Raw genomic sequence first — 17,829 nt, 5'->3', positions numbered from 1 at the left:
TCCCACTTTTCCTTTCCCCCCACTTACTTTCTATTTTTCTCTTTACTCATTTCTTTCCTCTTATTTTTCTTTACTTGTTACTGCCTTTTTCCTACCTCTTATTTTTTTTTCCTTTTCAATTTCCATTTTATTGGCCAAAAAATGGGACCAAAATAGGCAATTTTTAACAAATTTAATGTTTATTTTAGAGAGAGAGAGAGAGCAGGGGAACAGAGAGGGAACAGGGGATCTGAAGTGGGCTCTGCACTGACAGCAGGGAGCCCAACGTTGGGCTCCCTCTCAAGAACTGTGAGATCATGAAGATCTGAGCCCAAGTTGTATGCTCAACCTACTGAGCCACCCGAGTGCCCTCCAGAATAGGCAACTTTAGAATTTATGGTAGTTATTCATTGGATATGCAATTGATGATGCTTTGTGGTTCCCGTTACTACATTTTTAAAATGTTTGTTGCAGTGTGGTATACATATAGAAAAGTGTGCAGGTGTCGGGGACACTACTTAGTGAATTTTCACCAACTGAATGTGCCTATAAAATCATCATCCAAATCAAGAAACAACATCATTAGCACCCAGAAATCCCTTAAATACCCCTCCCGTTCATTGCCCTTCAGGAGTACACATCATCTTGACATGTAACACAGTTTATTTTTGTCAATTTTTCTACTTTAAATAGAATCAGAAATACCATGCTCTTTATGTCTGGCTTCTTTCACTCAAAATTATTTTTGTGAGATTTATACTGTTGTTGCCCGTAGTGGAGCTTCTTCATTATCAGTTCTGCTTTTGCACCGTATATGTATCCACTGGGTGAATGTACCACAGTAATTTACCTGTTGTACTGATGGACATTTGAGTTGTTTCTAGTTTTAGGTGAGTACAGATAAAGCTATAATATTCTAGTCACATCTTCTGTCTGGGGAGCATAGATACACATTTTTCTTGGCCATCTTAGGAGAGAGTCACTGTGTCATAGATTGTGTATATTTTTCATTTTAATAAATATTTGCCATTTTCCAGAGCTGGTTTAGTATTGATGATACTAGCAATATTTGAGAGCTCCCAGTGCTTCACATCTTCACTAACATAGTGTCAGTATTTTAAAATTGTAGGCATTCTTAATATATAGTGATATTTCATTTTTACTTTAAACTTTTGTAACTAGTGAAGTTGAACAACTTCATGTTTATTGTCTACTTGGATTTCTTTATTTGTGAATTTGTTGAAGTCTTCTATGTGTGTTTTTTAAGAAATGGAATTGTCTGCCTTCTCTAATGTGAGAATATTTCATATAGCTAGATGACAGTCTTTTCTCAGATAGGAACACGTACGTACATACACACGTGCATAGTGCAGCTATCTTCCCACTCTGACTTTTACTCTTCTATTACCGGTATTTTTTGAAAAGCAGAATTTGAAAATTTGATATAGCCCTATTTATCCACTTTGTTCCTTTGATGGCAAGTGCTTTCTGAGATTTGAGAAATATTTCCCAAGTCCTGAAGATGTTTTTGTATACATTATTTTCTGAAAGTTTTTTGTTTGCTTTTCGCATTTAGCTCTACAGTTCATCTGGAATTAATTTATTCTTGTGTACGGTGAGAGGTAGTGGTTAAGACCCGTTTTTTTCCCGTGAGTGTATAATTGACCTAGTACCATTTATGGAAGAGAGCATTTTTTCCCCCTGTATTGCAGTGTCACCTTTATCATCAATAACATGACTATGTGAATGGATCAGTTTCCATTCTGTTACATTAGACTGTTTGTACCAATACAACTATGACTTAATTACCGTACCTTTATGATAGATCTTGCTGTTTAGTTGTGTAATTACTCCAGTAGTTTTTTCTTCTTCAGCATTACCTGGGCTATTCTTGGCCCTTTGAATCCGGATGAATTTTAGAAGCAGCTTCTCAATCCTCCCTCTTTTTTCCCCCACACCCACCATTATTTTGATCCAGAATTGAAAGATATTTATAGTTTAACAACTTTCTAGATCGATTTGACATCTTTACCAAGTATTAATTCTTGCCACTTATGAAATTGGTATGCCCCTCCATTTATTTACATCTCCAGTTTATCTTGGTAATATTGTAAGTTTCGGGAGAGTCTGTCTTTAGATTTATTCCTAGGTATTTGATGTTTCTTAATGCTGTCATAAATGACATTGTTTTTTAAATTTTTTCTGTTTGTTTGCTGCTGGTTGTGTGTGTGTGTGTGTGTGTGTGTGTGTGCATGCATGTATACATGCTTCTAAATCTATGTAGATAGAAATAGAATTGATTTTTTAAAAATTAGCATTGTATCCAGTGTTTCTGCTAAATTAATTTAATTACTTCTACAACTGTATCCATAGCTTATTTTGAATTTTCTACATACACAGTCAATATCTTCTGTTAATAATGATTATTTCGTTGCACTTTTTTTAGTCCTTGTATCTTACTCCTTTTTCTTGCCTTGATATGCTGGCTAGGACTTCCATTATAGTGTTAAATAGTAAGTGAAAATACCAGGTACCCTTTTCTTGTTTATCAGCCTTGGGGAAAAGCTTCCGTTAATTAATTCACCACTGAGTGTGGTGTTTGCTGTAGGTTTTTCTGTAAATACCCTGTATCAAGTTTATGAGTTATCTTCTATTCTAATTGGCTAATAGTTTTTTAAAATCATGAATAGATAGGGGCGCTTGGGTGGCTCAGTTGGTTAAGCGTCCAACTTCGGCTCAGGTCATGATCTCGCGGTCCGTGAGTTCGAGCCCCGCATTGGGCTCTGCTGACAGCTCAGAGCCTGGAGCCTGTTTTGGATTCTGTGTCTCCCTCTCTCTCTGACCCTCCCCGGTTCATGCTCTGTCTCTGTCTGTCTCAAAAATAAATAAACATTTAAAAAAATTTTAAATCATGAATAGATACTGAATTTTATCAGGTGCTTTTTCTGTATCTCTCAACTTGATCATATAAATTTTCACCATTTTTTTCTATTAATGTGATTAATTGTTATTTGAATATTAAGTCATCTATGTGTTCCTGGAAGAGGTCCTCTTTCTCTACTTTTTAATCTGTTACTGGATTCGAATAACTGATACTTTGTTTAGGATTTTTGTATCTGGGGTCCTGAGAGAGAATGGTTTGTACTTTTCCTTTCTTGAAATACTGAGAGTTTTTGATACCAAGGTTTTGGTGATCTCAAAAATAGTTGGGAAATGTTTCATCTTTTTCACTTCTCTAGAAATATTTGTATTAATTGGTGTTTTTCCTTCCATAAATGTTTGGAGAATTTACTAATGAAGTCTTTTTGGTCAAGTTTTCCTTGTGGGAAGAATTTTACATCTGATGTAGTTTCTTTTTTTTTTTTTTTTAATTTTTTTTTTTCCAACGTTTTTTATTTATTTTTGGGACAGAGAGAGACAGAGCATGAACGGGGGAGGGACAGAGAGAGAGGGAGACACAGAATCGGAAACAGGCTCCAGGCTCCGAGCCATCAGCCCAGAGCCTGACGCGGGGCTCGAACTCACGGACCGCGAGATCGTGACCTGGCTGAAGTCGGACGCTTAACTGACTGCGCCACCCAGGCGCCCCTGGGTTTTTTTTTTAACACTTTAAAGAAATCATGCAGTTGTCTTCTGACTTCCATCATTTCTGTTTCCAGCAGCAGTCTTATTTACATCCCATTAGTGGGATTATTACTTTTTTTTCCCCTCTGACTCAGCTATAGATTTTCTTTTTCTATTTGATTTGAGTGTTTTATCACATTATACTTAAATATGGGTTTGTTGGAATTCACCCTGCTTAGAGTTTACTGGTAGATATTACTTAACAATTGTGGAAAATTCTTGGTCAGAATTTTTTAGAATATAGCTTCTTCACTATTCCCTCCTCTTTTTCTAGACTATAAATTTATATATATAAATGTAAGTGTATCTACATGTTTCTTATGTTTTTCCCCATATTCTTTTTAAATTTTTTCCATTATGCTCCAGTTTGAATATTGATATAGCTCTTTCTTCTGTTTCACTAATCATGTCTTTCTTTGTATCCAGTATGCTGTTAAACACATCTATATATCCAGTTCTTAATTTCAGATGCTTTATTTTTCAGCACCAGAATGCCTGTTGGTTTTCTTAACGCATTCCAGTTCTCTGTAGAAAGTTTCTGTTTTTTAAAAATGTTTTTAATGCTTATTTATTTCTGAGAGAGGGAGAGAGAGACAGAGCATGAGAAGGGGAGGGACAGAGAGAGAGGGAGACACAGAATCCAAAACAGGCTCCAGGCTCTGAGCTGTCAGCACAGAGCCTTACGTGGGGCTAGAACTCAGGAACCATGAGATTGTGACCTGAGCTGAAATAGGACACTTAACCAACTGAGCCACCCAGGTGCCCCAGGAAGTTTCCATTTTAACCCATCTTTCCCTTTATTTTCTTGAGCATATTAATCATAGTTATTTGAAGCTTTTGTGTGCTAACTCCAGTCTGGATCATCTGTGGATCAGCTTCTGTTTTCTGTCTTTTCTCTTGGTTGTTGGTTATATAGTCTTGCCTCTTTTATGTCTAGTAACTTTTTATTATATGCTGGATATTGTGTGTGGAATACTAGAGGCTCCAGCTGATTTTATCTCCTATTAGAGTTTCCTCTTTACTGTCTTAGGCAGATAGGGTTGAAAACTGATTTTAATCCATCAGAAATTGAGCTAGGTCAACACTGGGTTTTAGTTTTGGTAGACTGTATTTTTGATTTGCCCCATTCCTCGGATGTGGCCTTCCAGGAGTTTTGAACTGAGAATCTGACAAATATTTATCTCCTCAGCCTGAAAGACTGTGGGAGATTCAGTTTTGCCCTTCTGAGGTTTTCAGCCTAGTCCTTTAGCCTTCCACCCCATGCAGCTTCAAAATTTAGCAGAGACCTTGAGGGGGAGACTGGCCATGTGAGGCCCCTCAAGTCTTCAGTTTTGTTACTCCGGCCCCACGTGAATACCAGAATTTCTGCTGGCTTCTCTGTGCCCCCAGTCAGGGCCTTCTTCCAGGGGCCATGCCTGGATTCTCAACCTCTAGCTGCACCCAGAATTGGTAAGTGACCCCAGGTGAAAAGTGGCTATAGGTGGAAAATGACCATTCCCTCTAGGGCTTTATTTTGCCTGTTTTGTTTCAGGCCTCTTCCTCTGGTGGGTCATTGTTTCCTAGTACCACAAGACTGGGGAGATTTCGCTACCTCTTCAGTCTGTCAGTTCAGTTTTGCAGGGAAAAATTAGCCATGTGTTTGAGGCTCTTCAAATCTCCAGTATGATGGCTATAGCCCCATCAACCGCTAAAAGTTTACTGCTACTCTTTCTCCCAGTGGTGACCTTTTGCGGGGCTAAACCCTGATCCTCAGTGTACACCCTGAATCAACAAATGTCCCCAGAGACTAAAAGAGCTGTCAGTCCATCAGCTTATCACTGAATGATTCTCCTTCTCTGGAATTTTAGTCCATGTGCTATACATTGTCTCTGTACTGTTCTGATGCTTTTAAAAATAAGGTTTTTGTAATTCATTTGACTTTTTCAAGTTGCTGATGCCAGAAGCATTGACCTGCTACCTCCTACCCAGAAGAAGAAATTACAGTTATAAATTAATTGAGTGATACATATTCTACTTAGAAAATACCTAAATAAAATCACTTTTTTGCCTTTAGTTCTCATTATTTTCTTTTTGTGTTCTTGGTTCTTGTTAGGGAAAAAAAAAGAAAGATTCCTCACCCTATTTTAATGCATTCGTAAACATAATATTTTATCTTAGAGTGTAATCTGCTATTGTCTGGCTTTTTCTTTATTTTCCTTTGAAGTTACTTTGTTACAAAGACAAATAATCATGGATTGTAAAGATTAGGTTGCTATATTGTTGCTATATTGTTATGGGAACAATTAATTATAATGTAGATTTTCTTTCATGTATGTAGTTTCAGATGATAAAGAAGACACAGGTGGTGATGGTGTTCATGAAGTTACAAGCCGAGATAGTCCTGTCTATCCCAAATGTTTGCTTGATGATGATCTTGTCCTGGGAGTTTACATTCACCGAACTGATCGACTTAAATCTGATTTTATGATTTCTCACCCAATGGTAAAAATTCATGTGATTGATGAGCATACTGGTCAATATGTCAAGAAAGATGATAGGTAATGTTTTTAATTGCACAGCCAACCCTTGAGTTTGAAACTGTCTGCAGTAGAATTCCTATTTTCTATCATTAGAGATAAAGATTTGCATTAGAGAAGAGTTTACTAGTTGTCGGTGTTCATCAACCATTGATACTGATCAGTATGTTTTATAGAAGAAATGGAAAACATATGTTAATTCAGTGATTATTTTTAAAAATTTTTTGTAACATTTATTTTTGGGAGACAGAGCGTGAGCCGGGGAGGGGCAGAGAGAGAGAGAGACACACACACAGAATCCAAAGTGGGCTCCAGGCTCTGGGGTGTCAGCACAGAGCCCAGTGTGGGGCTCGAAATCACAAACTGCAAGATCATGACCTGAGTCAAAGTCAGATGCCCAACTGACTGAGCCAGCCAGGTGCCCCCAGGGATTGATTTTAAGTCGAGGGGAGTTGAGAGAGCTTCTCCCAAACTTCATGACTAATTTATGGCATGTAACTTGCAGTGTAAATCATTGCATGTTGCACTATAAGTGCTTTAATTGTCTAACTTCATGTTTTTCTTTTGAAGTTAGTATGTTACCTGGGCCTCATATGAGGGAAATGAATCTTGAATTTGATCTTTTTTCTAATATTACTTCTATAGTTCATACCTGCTTGAAGCTTACAAATGAAAAGCACAGTAAAATAAATGATTATACTAGAATTCAAAAAAAGTCATTTGGTTTGAAAAATGACAGGGATGAGAAACATGAAGATTATCAAAAAAGTCACTTATTCACTTGTCTTAGGGCATACAAAAAAAATATGACATACCTCAAAAGGTTTGCAATCCTGTTGTACTCATTTTCTTATTTAAATGTAGTGTACTATTTTATCATAGACTCATTTAAGATTCTAAAGGAGTTACTTTATTGTAGCTCTGTATGCTGAACTCTTGCTTTATATTTCTGTAATAAAATGATTCACTGAAACCAATCAATAGCATATAAATACAAGATGATAGTAGGATACTACCACTTGTAAGTCTCATAAAATTTGTAATTTTCTCAGTGGACAACCAAAATAATTTTTCATCATATATCACGACTATTTGTTATTTCTTTACCTCAAGCACTATATTTTTTCTCTTCTCAAAATAATCTTAATTGTGTTATTGGACGTATCTGTTTTTGAACAGTGAACGGCCTGTTTCATCTTACTGTGAAAAAGAGAATGTGGATTACATTCTTCCTATTATGACCCAGCCATTTGATTTCAAACAGTTAAAATCAAGACTTCCAGAATGGGAAGAACAAATTATATTTCATGAAAACTTCCCCTATTTGCTTCGAGATTCTGATGAGAGCCCTAAAGTCATCTTGTTTTTTGAGGTATGATTGAATAGAGTGATTTAAACTATGTTTGGTTATTAATATTTTAATTGCATAAATATAAGCTGTTGTTTTTAGTAGTTTAATAATGCAACAAAGTAGTGTGAGGATTGAATCTCCAGGATTTAGTGTTTGTAATATGCTATGGAGATAACAAGTGAGAAATTCAAGTAATAGCAAGTTTCCTGAGCATTTACTAGTGCAAGTAATTAGCCATTTGATTCACTCTATTATTTAATTCTTACAGCAACACCATGACTGTAAACTGAGGTGATGAATGTAATCTGTATCTATATAGTCCTCTTTCTTAATCCGTTTTATAAAATGTAAACTCATTTAACCATATCGGACTCTCTAAGAGTTTATACACTATCAAGGGCAATAAAGAGGAATAGAGATCGCTTAGCTAAGACAGTGCAATATATAACCAAGAGGAAGTAGAACTTCTTCGATGTGGAGGGTTAGTGCAGAGTCAGAGCAGTCAGGGAAAGTTTTATGGAATAGATGGCCTTTGAGTTGACTTGTTATTCTGATTTTTTTCCAGCAAAGGAAATCAAGGTTCAGAGTGTAAAGGAAATATTTCCCCAAAGTTACTCCAATTTTAGGTGTAGGTAATTTGTTTTTGAAGGTGATTTAAACCTGAAATACACATTTCTCTTCTTCATGTCATCTCTCCATAAGCCCAGGGAAGTGGAGAAACCTCTCTTCCCATTTAAGCAAGATGCAGAATTTTAGCAGTGGAACAGCAAGATGTGACGAGCACCAATGACTGATTTTGTGGAATTACATGTTTTTCTGATCTTTAACTTTCATATGATCTATATATGTTTATTATATAAACACTATTTACATTCTGTGATTATGTTGTGTGATGTACACAAAGTTGTGATTTTTTTAAAAAGTGATGTAACTTGTATGTCGAGGAACTTTTTCTTTGTCATAGAAATTTGTCATTTGTTATAATGCTCATTCACATTTATTTTAGTAAGATTAGTAGATTTAAGAAAGATTGTTGGATTATGACATTTTTTGTTGCTTCTTAAGTTTTAACATAATGTTATTGTCAAAACTACTTTTTGACTTCAGCTTTTTAAGTGTTTATTGAGGACAATTTGGTATCTATTAGAAGTCTTTAAAATCATTTTTTAAGCAATCTGTAAAGACTTGCTATCTCAGCTGAGCTCTTGAAAAGTACCAGGTAGTTCTAAGTGATCGTCTCTGACAAGTACCTAGAGCACGGATAGTGTCTGTGGCAGCTTGGGTCCACATCCATGAGTCTGAACATCCAGACAGAATGGAGATATGAAAGAAATCCTCTTGAGAGCCTAATGACAACACATATCCAAAGAGAAAAATCCCTAACTTCAGGAAAGTGATCCAAGGAAGGACCCAGAGATCAGATCTCAGGTTTTTTAAACAATCTTTTGAAGTTGCTCTCAGACATTAATCAATCAATCAATCAAAGCCTAAGAATTCTGTGCTTGGTGTATTTGTGCCTAGACTATATTTGAGATACTTAATATTTGGTCTTGGATGTGAAATAATTCTTAATAAATGATTTATTAATAAAAGATAAAAGTGGTCAAAAAAATGGACCCTCACTGACAGAATGAGTTAACTTAAAGGTGAATGAAATGAGATAAGAAATGCTTCTCTTCCATGTGAAGAAAACATCTGTGAAGTATACTAATTATTCTTTTAATTTCAATAATATTTTACTAGAAAATATTAAATTTCATGTAGGCTAGTATTCTCTGAAGTAATTTTTTGTACCTATTTACAGATTCTTGATTTCTTAAGCATGGATGAAATTAAGAATAACTCTGAAATTCAAAGTCAAGAATGTGGCTTTCGGAAAATTGCCTGGGCATTTCTCAAGGTATGTTTTTCACCCATTTTAAATGCTTTAAAAATCATCTTCAAATCTGATTGGCTACATTTCCCCAAGTCACTTTGCTTTCATATAGGGAGTTGTGATGTGAGGCAAGATTGCAGTGGAGAAGAATTGCTAATTCAAGCTTAGAGCATACTCATTCAGGTTCTTAAATATTCATTGAGCATGTAGTATGTGCCAGATACACTATTTGGTTCTGAGTATGTAGTATTGAAAAAGATACTGTCTGTGTGCCAGCAACTTTTCTAGTCAGTGAAAAAGAAGATAAACTCTTTGACCTTGTAGATTTCATTTTCTAGCAAGAAAAGGAGATATAAAATAATTGATTATACAATTTATCATTCCTTGCAATTTTTGTAAATACTGTGTGGAGGTCACAGAAAGGTTTCCTAAAGAAGAGAGGTTGAACCTGAGTATTAGCTAGATGGTGGCAGTGGGAGAGAGAGTTGTAGGTAGGTAGAAGGTACCATATATGCAGTGACCCTGATGTTGGGAGGAGCGGGATGTACTCAGATAACCAAAAGGCCGCTGATTTTGGAGGACAGAGACTGAGGGTGGAAATGGTGTCTGAAAAGATTGCTGACGTAGACAGAGTCTTGACTATGCAAGGTCTTTGAAGCCATTATAGGAACAGAAAGCCATTGTGGAATTCTAAAGAGCAATGGGAAGCCATTATAGGATTTTAAACAAAGGGGTAAAATAATTTGATTTATGTTTTCGAAAGATTACTTTGCTTGGTGGAGGATGATTTGAGAGGGTGCAGATATATGTACTGGAAGATTAAGGTTAAAAATTGTTAACAGTAATCTAGATAGGAAATGATGGTGTCTTTTGAGTGTTTCAGCAGACATAAAAGACATGGATAGGTTGGTTTTTACAAAAGGGGAATTTTATAATTTTATATTTTATGTAATTTATATATATTATATATAAATTCATGTAAATTTATATATTATATATAAATCATAATTTATATAATTTATAATTATAAGGTTAAAAATTCTTTTATTCCTGGTATCCTCTATTTCTGACTTCAAATATAAATGAGTTACAAAACATCTTGAAATTAACCTATTTTGTACACTTTATAAAACTTTTCCATTTTTGCATCCATCCATTCAATAAAGCTTTAAGTGTCTGTGAAATGCCAGGCACTCTGCTGAATACAGAGCATTCATAGATAAATTAGACATTGTCCTTACCCTCCAGTTCAGTTTCTGTATACACATATTGGGCACCTGGGTGTCTCAGTTGGTTAAGTGTCCGCCTTCAGCTCAGGTCATGTCACAGTTTGTGGGTTTGAGCCCCACATCAGGCTCCGTGTTGACAGCTCAGAGCTGGAGCCTGCTTGAGATTCTGTGTCTCCCTGTCTCTCTGTCCCTCCCCTGCTTGTGCTCTGTCTCTTGGTCTCTCAGCAATAAATAAATGTTAAAAAAATTTTTTTAAAAACCATATTACTTATGTGATTATGTGCTATAGAGTGGATGGTGTGAAAACCCAGGTAAGGCACTTAATCCTCATTGGGGGTTATAGAGAGTCTTTAGAAGGGGTATAGTCTGACTGCCTGCTATAAGGCAGCCAGATTGGCTGTGGGAGGAAGTTATTCTAAAGTGGACTTAGGAATCAGTTGGTCCAATGCACCTTCTAAAATCACCCTTTTGTAACATGTTAAAAATTTTTTTATATGCCTCCCCCCCCCCCCAAACTGATTTAGAGCGAAAAATAATGCAAAAGCCAAAACAAATAAAAAAAGGTTACTTTCACATAGTAAATACTGTCATTGTGTGGTCTTACTAGAAAGTACTTTCGTTCCTTTTATGCTAATTTTTGTGCAGAACTACAGTATTTACTACGAACTGCACTTGGGAAACAATAATGTCTCATAGCCTTTTCCCTTTAAATGTCACATAGGTTTTTATTTATCCATTTTATGCCATTGGCAGAAATGGCAAATCAGGAATTCTCTCCTCTCCACCCCCTATAAAGGGTAAAGTATTCTATGTATTTCCTGTATTATAACACTTATGTATTCCCTTCATTAGATTGTAAGTTTTTCAAAATCACCAGGAACTTCTTTTTGGCAAATTTGTTGAATATGCTTTAGTCCTTATTTTACCATATCTCTTTGCATTTGACATACTACTCTCTTGAAAATCTCTCTTGCATAATTACCACTAGCTCCCAGCCTATTAGTGGTACACAGAAAGTGTATGGTGAATGTCTATTGAGAAAATGAACAAATGTATGGAAACAGTGACTAGGAAAAATCCATCTTTGAAAGTAGCATGGATTAAGTTAAAATTTAAATGTGTTAATACCTATACCATTGGGTCCAGGAATGTCCTAGGATATTGTAAAGTTATACAGGGGTTCAAATAAACCCAAAGGACCCTTATCCAGATACAGATTCTCAGTTAAGGGTACTTTCAATTCATTTAGCACATATATATTACCATTCTTTTAAATTTAATAAAGCTTTATTTATCCAAGTTCTACTAATAGCAGGATGTTGGCTGGATTGTAGTCATTTACTCATGCTAATCATCATACTAGTATAAACTAGATTGCCTGGTGGGTATTAAAACAACCTATAGGAAAGTTTGATTTAGAATCTGGGGAATAATATCTCCTTAAAATATTATTCCCTTATGATAAGCTTAAGACAGGAGTAGGATTTATGAAGGGAGTCTTGAGAGCTTACTATTTAATTACTGAACAACTCTATCACTCTATTGAAACTGTTGTTTACCCCTATATATCATAACATCAACTCTCAGCTTACGACCTCCATTGACTTTACATTCTTCCCTAGAAGGCTAGGGATGAGATAGGCTATATTTTTGTCAGCTCTGTTTCTTTATTGATGCTTCATTCCTGAACAGACTACAATCTGGATTTTGTTTCAGCTATGCAAACATCTCCAAATGAATCAGTGACTTCTATTTGCCACTTTATTGAGTGAACACTTTAGGTTTTTTTAATCACACCTATGTGTGTTTGATCCATCACTCTCTTGAACCTCTGTTTTCTTGGTTTCCTTCATTTTCCCTGTACTCATCCTTCAGTTTCTGGCATGGTCTTCCACTTACCTCTTTAATGTCACTCCTACTCATAGTTTCAGCTTTGATCTGCCTTTCTTAGACCCACTTTTCCTGCTTCTGCCTCACATTTCAGACATTTCAACTTGGATGACCCATAAATATCTAGACTCCTATAGTCTGAACATTCTACCTATATTCTTTACCCCTTCTGTATCTGCTACTTCAGTTGATCGTGTTGCCATCAGCCCAGTCTCCCACGTTTACAGCCTTAGAGCCACACTGTTCATTTTGGTAGCCACAAATCACGTGTGGCTATTAGAATTCAAATTAATTAATTAAAATTAAATATAATTAAAAATTGAGTTCCACAGTTGTGCTAGCCACACTTCAAGTGCTTGATAGCCATAGATGACTAGTGTATGTTGTATTGAGGACCACAAATGTAGAATAGTCCTATCATCACAGAAAGTTCTGTTGGACAGCACTACCTTTGAGTTTTTCTTGAATCTTCCCTTTTTCTCCTTTCCAAGTTGCAGCAGTCAGGAACAGCTACTCAGTATATTCCCTGCACCCAGTCCCTGTTCTCTTAGTTTGTCACCTTCATGTTCTGTCTGAACTGCTGCAAAAGCTCCAAACTGTTTCTACTCCTAATTTGTAGAGGACACAACGGCTAACAAAGACATTTTCTGGGGCGCCTGAGTGGCTCAATTGGTTCAGCGTCTGACTCTTGATTTTGGCTCAGGTCATGATCTCAGGGTTCATGAGATTGAGCCCTGTGTTGGGCTCTGCGCTGGCAGTGTGGAGCCTGCATGGGATTCTCTCCCCTGCTCAGGTTCTCTATCTCTGTCTCTCTCTCTCTCTCTCTCTCTCTCTCTCTCAAAATAAACAAACTTAAAAAAAAAAAAAGAAAACAGACATCTTCAACTTAGAGTCATGGTCTGGTAAAAGAGGACCTATTTTGAGTTGGTAAGATTTTTATTTTTCTCATAAGCATCTCCATTTACTTAAGTATAAGTTGTTTTAATAAGTTTTTTTATTGAATAAACTTTTTTAAGAAGGTAGATTAAAATATTTTTTAATGTAATGAATGCCTTTATGTTAATTACTCTTTGAAAATGATTTTGACTTTTTGAAAATTAAAACATTAAAATGTTCCCGTTAAAAAACTGATACAAATGGAAAATTTGTTTCTGTGTTTAAATAATACACATTTTAATTTTATCATTGTTATTACAAACAAAGGTGTTTTGATCACCTCCTTTGTGCAAAGTAACATCTGGCACAGTAATGTAAGTGCTTTACCAACAGCCTGAATTTGTACATGCCAGATGGCTATCAAGAAAATATGTAAAAAGTTGTTTGGGTTACCTTTTGCTGAGATGATCTGGAATTGTGTTTAACCAATTCAGTATTCTTTGCTTTATATCTCTAAGGAATTTCATCATGCCATATTAATCTTTTTTTTTTCTTCAATGAGTTTTTGACTTGTACTATTGCTTTACTGGATATATTTATTTTCAGTGAAAGTAATATTTTATATGAATTTTTATTTTAAGCTTCTCGGAGCCAATGGAAATGTAAACATCAATTCAAAACTTCGTTTGCAGCTGTATTACCCACCTACTAAGCCTCGATACCAATTAAATGTTGTTGAGGTTTTTGAATGGTGGTCAAAACACCCAAGAAATTGGTACCCATCAACATTGTACGTAACTGTAAGAGGACTGAAAGTTCCAGAATGTGTAAGTTAATAGCACATATAAATATATGTTCTCCATTGTTGAAATTAAATGGTAACATTTTCCATTTCTAGAAAGATAAGGTCTCTAAAATTATTTTAATTGATTTCTGGAATATAAAAGTACTTTCAACAGCTATGTATTAAGCCTATGCTAGCTTATATTTTAAAAGATACTTAAATGGCGGTGCCTGGGTGGCTCAGTCAGTTGAGCATGCAACACTTGATTTTGGCTGAAGTCATGATCTCAGGGTCATAGGATCAAACCCCACATTGGGCTCTGTGTTGGGTATGGAACCTGCTTAAGATCCTCTCTCTTCCTCTAGACCTCTCCCTCTTCCCCCTCCCCAGTTTGTGTGCCCTCTCTTGCTCTCTCTCTCTCTCTCAAAAAAAAAAAAAAAAAAAAAAGACACTTAAACGAATTTTTTAGTACTAAATAAAAGTTTCAGTGTTAGGAGAATTTTTAAAAATAATACTCGTTTTTAAAAATTAAACATAAAAAAATGATATGAAGTAGGAGTTGACCAATATTTTCTGTAAAGGACCAAATAGTTAATATTTTAGACTTTGTAGGTCATATAGTTTTTGTTGGAACTACTTTGTCTTTGTAGCGTAAAAGTAGGTACATAACACATATGTAGGCAATGCTAACAGATGGGTATGGATATGTTCCAGTAAAACTTTATTGACAAAAACAGCAAGCTAGATTTGGTCCAGGCATTTGCAGTACCATGATTTATAGGCACACTTTTCACGATATTATTCAAATAATCAGTAAATGTTTCTGCTGCTGTTTTCCATAGATTAAAACTATGAATGACTTTAGCAAAGAATTGGCTCTAAAACAAAATTTTTGTTTTTGTCTTATTTGCAATGAGACATTTCAGAACAGTTGGATATTTTGTAATTGATATTGTAAGTTGTGACCACAGGGTTGGTTTGCATTGATTTGAACGGAGTTAAGTCTCTTCTTAAGAAAAGCACAATTTAAAAACTTTAGGTCTTTAGGGTATCAGTTTTGCCATATTAAGGGGAGAGATACCATTGTATATCAGAGCTGTGAAATAACATCTGGTAGGTGTTGGTGAAGAGGCAAAAACAAAGGGATAGAATTATTAAAACCATTTCATGCAACCATCGGAATTGTTTTTTTCCTCCCAACTTCTAGGCTTTTTGGTTTTATAGAACTACAATTTCAAGTTCCCTTCATCTTATTTAGAATAATGTACATAAAAATAGAATGTTTTTCTGAATTACATTTTGAAAACATTTCCATATTGTTTGTTTCAATATTTAAAAAACCCTGTGTGCTAGAAAAGAGAAAAAGATTAAATCAATACTTAACATTTTCTCAACTTCTATACATATTTAGATAAAGCCGTCTTACCATTCTGTGGTGGCTCTTCAGGAGGAAAAAGGTAAACCAGTGCACTATGAACGACACCACGAGGCCAGTTCCTTAGATGCAGAACCTGGACTAGAAGATTCCAAGGAAGTGGTGAAGTGGAAACGACTACCTGGGCAGGTGAAGTGTTGAATTATTCTTGATTCATTTAGAGGTGTCCTTACTTACTTTTTTTTTTTTTTTTTAATTTTTTTTTTTAACGTTTATTTATTTTTGAGACAGAGAGAGACAGAGCATGAATGGGGGAGGGTCAGAGAGAGAGGGAGACACAGAATCTGAAACAGGCTCCAGGCTCTGAGCAGTCAGCACAGAGCCCGACGCGGGGCTCAAACCCACAAGCTGTGAGATCATGACCTGAGCCGAAGTCGGACGCTCAACCGACTGAGCCACCCAGGCTCCCCGTCCTTACTTACTTTAAAAGCTCCAACAGTTCTGAGGGTAACTAGCTTGCTACTTAAAACTCTCAGATTATCCCTGTTTTTTTTTACCACAGTCTTGTCTTTTCATTAATTCACTTGGCAACTAATAATAGAGAGTGCATATCATGTGCTTTATGAAAGCATTATCTTGGGGCTCCTGGGTGGCTTGGTTAAGCATCCAGCTTCAGCTCAGGTCATGATATTACTGTGAGTTCCAGCCCCAGGTCCGGCTCCTTGCTGTCAGCACAGAGCCCGCTTCAGATCTTCTGTTCCCCTTTCTCTCTGTCCTTCCCCCTGCTCCTGCTCCTGCCCTCTCTCTCAAAAATAAATAAAAGCATTTTAAAAAAATAAAAATAAAAGCACTATCTTAGGTTCTTTGTTAGGGACCTGGGTTTTTTCTATCAGTTGGCTGGAGCTGTGATAAAGAAATACCACAGACTGCGGGGGGGGGGGGGGGGGGGGGGCTTAAACAGCATAAGCTTACCTCCTCATAGTTCTGGAGGCTAAAGTCCCAGGGTTAAGGGTTGGTTTACTCGTAGGCCTTTCTCCTTGGCTGGCAAATGGCTGCCATCTTGCTGCCTTTTCATGGTCTTTTCTCTGTGTGTGTTCATCCATGGTGTCTTTTCTTCTTGTGAGGACAGTAGTCTTAGTAGTTTAGGACCCCACCCTAAGAAAAACAAACAAAACCTTATTTGAATGTAATCAACTCTTTAGAGATTTTTATCTCCAAATATTATTATTAGAATATAAATATTCTGAGTTACTAGAGTTAGGGTTTCAACTATGAATTTTGGGAGACACAGTTCAACCCATAACAGCAATAAAACAACAGATTTCTGATGTTTATAAGAAGTAAATCTCATAATGGGTTTTCTTAGTAAAATGGATTTTATTAAAAAATGGATTTTTTAATGGGTTCATGAGATTTATTTTTTAATTCCCAGCTTCTTCTTGAATCACATTTTGATGGAGATATATATACATGCATAATTTTTCTACCACAAGTTGAGTAATATTTAAGCTTTTATTAATGTTTTCCTTTCTGGTTAGCATATTTTACAGTAGCAAGAAACATTGTTGATACAGTTTTGCAGATCTCTTACTTATTTCCACAAAGAGTGGAGTGGTTCATTCTGTACATCTGAGACATTGCCAGGTGCAGTTTATCCAAAATCTTAATTTATCCAAACATTCAATATATATATAAGAATAATTACCTTCATAGACTTTTTTACTTTCTGTATTTTGCATCACATTTGACTTTCTTTTTGAGTCCCATTTCACAGATACATCTTAAAGTCATTTTAAAATACTTTGAATATGGAACGAGTGGGTGGTCAGTCAGTTGAGTATCTGTCTCTTGATTTTGGCTCAGGTCATGATCCCAGAGTCATGGGGTTGAGCCCCATATCAGGCTCCACACTGAATGTAGAGCCTGCTTGAGATTCTCTCTCTCTCTCTTTCTCTCTCTCTCTCTCTCTCTCTCCCCCCTCCCTCTCCCCCTCTCTCTCCCCCTCCCTCCCTCTCCCCCTCCCTCCCTCTCCTCCTCCCTCTGCCCCTCTCCCTGGTTCACACTCTCTCTCTAAAGTAAAAAAAATAATAAAATACTTTGAACATAATAATAATGATAGAGTAACATTAGACTGTGCTCTTGGAGACCTTCAGCATTCGTTGGGGAAGCAGGAGACAGTTGCCGTGTTGTTCGCTGTCAGGTGTACTGCAGACAAGTCTTGAGGAAAGGCAGTTCTGATGATAATTGCAGAGTGCGATTTAGGAACTGCTGGAAGTTCTGAGACCCTTTCAGGGCATCTACAAAGTCACCTAATTTTCATAATAGAATT

The 17,829-nt window shown here is 36.2% G+C and overlaps 1 protein-coding gene across 11 annotated transcripts in view; it reads left to right on the top strand.

Annotated features, from left to right (window-relative positions):
* AHI1 (Abelson helper integration site 1) overlaps positions 1-17,829 on the top strand; it is a 223,593-nt gene that overhangs the window by 21,384 nt on the left and 184,380 nt on the right. For all 11 annotated transcript variants that reach the window (XR_013555779.2, XR_013555777.2, XR_013555778.2 and 8 more), the window contains 5 exons: positions 5,921-6,140; positions 7,299-7,491; positions 9,275-9,370; positions 13,983-14,168; positions 15,537-15,689. Coding sequence is in view for 8 of the 11 variants with exons in the window: in XM_078447348.2 (XP_078303474.2) it covers positions 5,921-6,140; positions 7,299-7,491; positions 9,275-9,370; positions 13,983-14,168; positions 15,537-15,689 (848 nt within the window). In the remaining 3 variants the exon portion in view is untranslated. The remainder of the gene's footprint in view (positions 1-5,920; positions 6,141-7,298; positions 7,492-9,274; positions 9,371-13,982; positions 14,169-15,536; positions 15,690-17,829) is intronic.

This window comes from Panthera onca, chromosome B2, assembly GCF_046562875.1.
Source record: "Panthera onca isolate mPanOnc1 chromosome B2, mPanOnc1 haplotype 2, whole genome shotgun sequence".
Taxonomy (NCBI): Eukaryota; Metazoa; Chordata; class Mammalia; order Carnivora; family Felidae; genus Panthera; species Panthera onca.
This window is presented reverse-complemented; position numbering and strand designations above follow the sequence as displayed.